At 37.7% G+C, this 7,138-nt stretch overlaps 1 protein-coding gene across 2 annotated transcripts in view; it reads right to left on the bottom strand.

Moving 5' to 3' along the window:
- Positions 1-709: 709 nt before the first annotated feature.
- Positions 710-7,138, bottom strand: part of APPL2 (adaptor protein, phosphotyrosine interacting with PH domain and leucine zipper 2) — a 41,534-nt gene continuing 35,105 nt past the window's right edge. Inside the window, exons 18-21 of one of the 2 annotated variants that reach the window (XM_037513722.2) lie at positions 5,974-6,010; positions 5,460-5,600; positions 4,404-4,451; positions 710-3,031 (exon numbers count right to left, since the gene is read on the bottom strand). In XM_037513722.2, coding sequence (XP_037369619.1) covers positions 3,005-3,031; positions 4,404-4,451; positions 5,460-5,600; positions 5,974-6,010 — 253 coding nt within the window. In that variant the 3' untranslated portion in view covers positions 710-3,004. Of the gene's footprint in view, positions 3,246-4,403; positions 4,452-5,459; positions 5,601-5,973; positions 6,011-7,138 lie in introns of both variants that reach the window. The other variant, XM_037513721.2, reaches the window with a different exon arrangement.

The raw sequence follows: 7,138 nt of genomic DNA, 5'->3' as shown, positions 1-7,138 counted from the left end.
CATACACACACATTTTCTTTCTTCATCCACGGATGAAGGTTGTTTCCAAATCTTGGCTTTTATAAATAATGCTGCGACATACTTGGGGGTGTATATCTTTTCAAGGTAGAGTTTTTGTCTTCTTTTGATAAATACCCAGAAGTGGAATTGCTAGATTTTTATGCTATTTCTATTTATTTCTTGAGGAATCTCTATACTATTTTCATCATGAACTATACCAATTTGCATTCCTATGAACAGTGCATAAGGAATCTTTGGTAAAACTTATTTGTTGGCTATTTGATATTAGCCATTCAAGTTGTGAGGTGGTAAGCATTTCCCTGATTATTATTGATGTCGGTCATCTTTTTATATACCTATTGCCATCTGGTAAAATTGCTGGGTTTTGTTTTGTTATCAAGTTATACGAATTCTTCATATATTTTAGATATTAATCCCTAGTGAGATATAATTTGCAAATATTTCCTGTCATCCAGTAGGTTGCTTTTGTTGTTTTCCTTTGCAGTGCAGTTTTTTCTTTTTTTTTTTTAAAGATTTATTTATTTTTATACAAGAGCTGGGGTACAGGCCAGAGGCGCGGGAGGGTGAGAGGATTCACCGGAGACAGAGCAGGGAGCAGAACAAGCAGACAACAGAAATACACTGCTGAGGGGAGCAGCGGGCATGACAGGAGAGGTCTGCCACACCATGTGGGATTCTCGCCAGCTGGCGGGGATCGAACCCACACTGCAGAGGCTGAAGACAGCTTCACAGAGCGTTGTGAAATCCAAAAAAGCACCACCACACACCTTGGCAGGAGCTTACATAAGCCCTGCCTGTGTTCTCTTCTAGGAATCTTAGGGTTTCAGGTCTTAAATGTTCAACTCTTAAATCCATTATGGGGTAGTTTTTGTGTATGGTGTAAGATACTGGTCCTGGTTCATTCTTTCATATGTGGCTGTCTAGTTTTCCAATTATTAAAGAGGACTTCTCCCATTGTATTTTCTTGTCTTCTTTGTTGTAAGTGGACACCTAAGGTGTTTCTTTCTGGGAGCTCTGTACTGTTCCACTGATCTGTATGTGGTTTTTGTCCACACCATAATGTTTTAATTATTATAGCTTTCGTGATATAGTTTGAAATCAGGGAGCACAATGCCTCCAACTTTGTTTTTCTTAAAATTGCTTTGGCTATTCAGAGTTTTTATGATTCTATACAAATTTTAAGATTGTCCTTCTGTGAAAAATACCATTGGAATTTTGATAGGGATTGCATTGAATCTGTAGATTGCTTTGGGTAATATGGATATTTTAATAATATTCTTCCAGTTTATGAGCATGAACTATCTTTGCATTTATTTGTGTTGTCTTCAGTTTCCTTTATCAGCATCTTATTCTTATTGTATTCATCTTTCACTTGCTTGGTTACTTTTATTCCTAGGTATTTTACTCTTATTGATGCAATTATAATTGGGTTTGTCTTCATAATTTCTGTACAAGTACCATGTGCTAACTTACTGTGCTACTGGCACGCCTGTTTTATTTTATTTATTACAATATAGAGATGGAACTGATTTCTGTATATTGATTTTGTATCCTGCAACTTTACTTTTGTTCATTGGTTCTAAGATTTTTTTGGTACAGTCTTTAGGGTTTTCTATCTAATGTCATCTGGAAATAACAGTTTTACTTCCTTTCTGCTTTGGATGCCTTTTCTTTTTCTTCCCTACTTGCTGTGGCTGGGACTTCCGGTACTATGTTGAGTAAGTCTTGTCTTGTCTTCTTCCTGAGCTTAGAAAAAAAGCTTTCAGCTGCTGATTGTTGAGTATGCGTCAGCTCTGGGCTTGTCATCATGCTTTACTATGTTAAGGTTAAGAACTTACTCCTTTTTAAAATGGCTGATAAATGCCTACACAGTGTAGGTTTGGGTTCCTTTTCAGTTTTTACTCATGGGGGTTTTTACCCTGGGGTAGTTTTACTCATAAGCTGTTTAAAAAGCAACACCTTTTAAAACTTTGCAGTGGGATCACATATTTCTACTCATGCTGAATAGAAGTGTTTTTTGATAGTATATCCTCTGCTGTGATTTCATTATGCCCCAGTTTTGGGGGAAATTAACTATGTAAGCTATTCTAGAAAATAACCACAAAAAGTAAAAGAAAGTAATGAGTTATACTTTTTTATTTGCTAGCATTTATTGCTTGATTAATTCATTACAAAGACAATGATACTCTGTTGAACTTCATTATTACTGAACATACCATATCAAGTCAAGATTATTATATTGATTTCACAGGTAAGGGGATGACAGAGTGAGCTGGGATGCCAGGAACTAGATGTGTCAGGGTGGAAATAAGAACTTTATGCCAAACTCCATACCAGCTGTGCTTCAACAGTGAGTTTTAAAATTAATTGGTCCCTTCCTTGAGGAGGGTCTGACTCAGAACTGGACACCACCCTGAAATATCCAAGAGAACTGTAAACTTCTGAATGCTGGCTCATTAAGGCTCCAATGTAAAATTAAACACACTTCATAGTACTCATTGGCTATTAGGTGCTAGTCTTTTTATTGCATGATGTCTGGAAGAATTATCAAAACTACTCCTGCATTTCTGCTACTGTTTGGGCCTCAAGGGCTCATCACCTAACAGCACAAATTAATACTATTAGGTCCAATTATAAGACAACTTGATTATAAATAGTCTTCAGAATGACAGGCACTTAAAGCTCACTAAGTAAAATACAAAAATAGATCATATTAATAGGAAATATTTAGTATATCAAATCTAGGTTTTTGCCATTTTTAAAAAGGATACTGGAAACTGGAAAGAGATGACATTCAAATAAAGTGAACAATGCATTTTTAACTTACATTCTGAGCATTGAACAGTAAAATCTAAGACAAGAACTTACCACAAAGCACCTAACATAACATTGTAGATGGGTAGGAATGTTGTCAACCATTTCTTACTGTTTCCCTCCCAAGTCTCAGTATCAATGCCTCGAGAGTACAGTCCACAAGCGATTGTCAGCATTCTGAAACCAGGGCGTGTGCCTGTGTATCAGAGAAGTTGAAAACCCTTAAGGAGATAGCTCTCCCTCCTGGGTGCTCTTGCCCCAAAGGTGCAAGAAAATTATGCTTCAGATTCTGCGCCTCTATTTTCACTTGGACTTCCATCATTGTCATCTGGTTGATCATTTAATAGTACATATTTTCCATCATTGGTTAGTGGTATGGACTGCATTAACTGAGCCAATGCTTCTGGATCCTGAAGTTATGGGAGTTTAAGAAGAAAAAATAAAAAGAGCTTAAAATGTACTTAAAACCCCTTTGTCTTGGCTTTCACTTTTCTCTGTCATCTAGCCTCACTCCTTCTGACTCTATGCCTTCAAGTGTGTCTTCTGGCTTCTGTGAAGAAACTCAGCTGTATTACTTCTCAAGAATCTTGGCCAAGGTTTTTCTCTCAGGGAGAATATCATTTACATAGGCAAATCATAGTCATCTTCCCAGAAAAAGTCCAAGAGGAACTTTCTTCACAAAGCCTCTGTCTAATGTCTTTAAACCCCTTTCTTTTCTCCTATTCCAAGAGTTGGCAATTATGGCCATTTGGCTCACCATTTGCTTTTTTTTTTTTTTTTTTTTAAGATTTACTGGAACACAGCCATGTGCATTAAGTCACATACTGTGGTTGCTTTTATGTTACAACAGCAGAATTGAACAGTTAGTTGCAACAGAGATTGTAAGCCTATTATTTTGGGTATGTTGGTGATAGGCCTTGGTCCTTCTGCTCTCCTCGATAGATTAGAACTGCACTAATACCTATCCACTAGCTAAAGTTACTGTTTAAATTTAAATACAATTTTAAATTCAGCTCCTCAGTCAAACTACTGACATTTAGTCTGCATATTTAAACAGTTTAGAGATTTTCCATTATTGCAGAAAGTTCTGGGCAGTACCGATCTAGAAGCCCCTGGTACAGAGACTGCATCTGTCTTGCTCACTGCTATAATGCCAGGATTTTTCTTAATCAAACTTGGCTCTCAAAATTATGTTGGGTAAATGGAAGACATAAGCTGCTGAACAACCAGGAGGTAAGAGTTAATATTGATGGACCTGTGACCAGCCTGAGGAGGATGGCCTTTGAGTACATGATGGATACTTAGGTTTGTTCCATCCTAATTGGAAAGAAAGGGAACCCAGCCAACAATAGCAGGCAAAGAAAGTGACAACATAAAGCAGGAGCTGCAGCAATCATCAGCATTAAGACTCCACATGTGCTACCAGGGACCTGGGGGCCAGAGTGCTGAAGGAGAGCCCAGGCATGAGCACGCGCCCAGTGAGCAGCAGTCCCTTTTAACAGCAATCTTAGCATGTGTACAGATCTCTTTCTGAGCAGTGGTTAAACCAGTTCTAAATCATACCTTACCTTCTGAACCTCGATAATTTCTTTTCCCAAATTAATAGCATAACATATCTGTAAAAGACAAGAAAAGCAGTGTTTGGCAAAGGTGGTAGCAAAGGAAAAGGAATTCCAGGAAAAAAAGTGTCCATATTAATGAGGTCACTGTCGGGTCACATGAACACGAGGACAGAGAACTGGCTGAGAGACTCGTGACACAGGCTCTGGACAGCAGCAGCACCTGTCCTGATCTGCAGCCAGTGTGTGCTGCACAAAAAAACCCTAGGTAAGTGAAAACTGAAGTTATTCCAGTGTTCCAAATTCTTAGTGGGACACTTTTTCCTTCTCTCTTAACCATATTTAGCCATTGAATGTTTGCATACACAGTGGCAAAGACACTTGCTGAGAGCAGGGTTGATTAATTCTAAGTAGCAAATGCAGTCACACAAGAACAACTCAGACACTCTACTTTCCTGGTGTCTGCTCCCTTGGCTCGCTCTTGGAGACTAGCTTTTCTCCTTTGTCATGTCTGCTTTAATTTTTAAAGAGAAAATTAGAGGAATTCTTTTTAACATTTCTTGATACCGCTACTAAACATCCGCATTTCACCATCAGAGTTCTTCACATACTCTTGTTTTTTTCCTAGGAGGTATTATCTACACTCCTCAATCAGAACATGCAGAATAGGGACTCCCTGGTGGCGCAAGGGGTTAAGCACCGCACTATGAAGCAATACACAGCCTCTGCAGCATAGGTTCAATCCCTGGCCAGTCAGGGAGAAACCCACATGGTGCAGCAGACCTCTCCTGTCTCCCCCGCTGCTCCCCTCAGCAGTGGATTTCAGTAGATCTGCCTGTTCTGTTCCCCACTCTGTCTCTGGTGAATCTTCTCACCCCCCACATCTCTGGCCTGCACCCCAGCTCTTGTATGCATAAATAAAATAAATCTAAAAAAAAACAACAACAACAACATGCAGAATAGTCAACTGAATTGAATATGCAGGGGACTGGTGCCAAAAAAACACCCAAAATATTAAAATGGACTGGTTTGGACTCATATTAGAAAATCTTAAGATGGAAAAACCTTTTCGCCTTCAGAGTTGCTTTCAAAAACGTAAGTGCTCAGAGACTCTCCACCTGTGGACTCAGGTATGCGGACCACGAAGCCAACCAGTCTCTTGTTTTCTTGATGAGCAGCAAATCGGGTGATACTAGTAAGGTCAAACTGAAAAAAAAAAAACAAAACAAAACAGGAATAGACTGAGTATCAACAACAAACTGAAATTAAAAAACAGACAATGTCGTTCTCTCTGGGAAAAGTCATTTAAACAGTGCATGAAAGGTGACATTTAATTTAGGAAATAAAAATATAAAGTGCTCAAAATCAACAAAAAACTATGAACCAGAGACACTTTTTGGGGGGTGAGGGGCGGGAGGGGAGGGATTGGGGTCAGAATGGGGGGGGTTGCAATTGTATGGGGAATATAAAAATAAAATTTATTATTTAAAAAAAAATAAAGTGCCTACTTTGTGTATAAAGTGGTTACAAAGGTAGATTAGAAGTAATCACCAAAATTAGCACACAGGAGGGTACTTACATTGGCTCTTGTTACTTGAGTCTGAGGATCTATCAACCTGAAAATTTAAGAGGTTCATTATACTACAGATATTGGATAAACAAATTTGCAGAAATTCTAGATGAAATCACACAAATAGCTTCCAAATATGAAAACATAAGGCCTGGTTGTGACCATTCAAAGGGAGGATGTGGCATGTTTCCTTGCCTTTTTTATAACTGTATATAAAGCTCAGGGAATCTTTAGTGAGAGGTTATAGCAAATGGAGCTTTGTAGTATTTTGGTACTCATCTAAAAAGGGCAGCATTATTCTCAATAGTTGTATATAATATTCTGAATAGCCTCAACATTTAATGACTTTCCTTTGGAGTGCTGGATCAACTGGTTCTCCTAAAATAGCAAAGGAAATTACAGGGTAGTGGTGAGAAACAGTGAAGGGATTTTTTTCTTGAAACTATTCTTGTACACAATGGTGTATAAGAAATCTTTAAGAAGGCATTCTAGAGTATTCTTAACATTTTAAGCATCAGCTAAAAATCAGGTTGATGTATCTGAGAAAATAGAGTATTGCTATCTTTATAAACAAAAATTTATTCTAACACAAGGTGTATATATTTAAATTATTATTAATTCACTGTTTCATAAATGAAAGCAAAAATATTCTCTTTGTTAAAGGAAAAAAGGTTTTAATTCCACTTATAGGAAATGTCCAGAATGGGCAAATCTATAGAGATAGCAAGATTAGTGGTTATTGGCTGTTCAGGGTTAGGTATTTGGGAGGGGGCAGTGGGAAGAAATCACTACTAATGGGTATATTTTTTCTTGGAGGGGTGATGAAAATGTTCAGAAACTGTGGTGTTGGTTGTGCAATTCTGGATACGGATAAATTGTAGGGTATGTAAATTATCTCTCAACAAAGATATCCCCCTCCTGTGCCAAAGCCACAGTTTTAAATATATGCTTTTATAACGCATATATTTATAATCAGAGAGATCAAAATTGAATTCTAAGCTGGTTACTCTAAGATACTGTGTATATTACCGTTCTCTCAACAGCTTCACCTGTAAAACTGGGATAAGAGCTTCCACTTCAAAAAGGTAGTTAAAACGAGAAACTCTGTATAGAATTTCAGGTAAACCATAAAACTAAATAAATGTTATATTTATTTATATCCCAATTAATGGTT

This window comes from Talpa occidentalis, unplaced genomic scaffold (assembly GCF_014898055.3).
Source record: "Talpa occidentalis isolate TD23 unplaced genomic scaffold, MPIMG_talOcc4v2.1 talOcc4.16, whole genome shotgun sequence".
NCBI classification, from domain to species: domain Eukaryota; kingdom Metazoa; phylum Chordata; class Mammalia; order Eulipotyphla; family Talpidae; genus Talpa; species Talpa occidentalis.
Note: the sequence above shows the minus strand (reverse complement) of the source record. Positions and strands in the feature narration are given on the sequence as shown.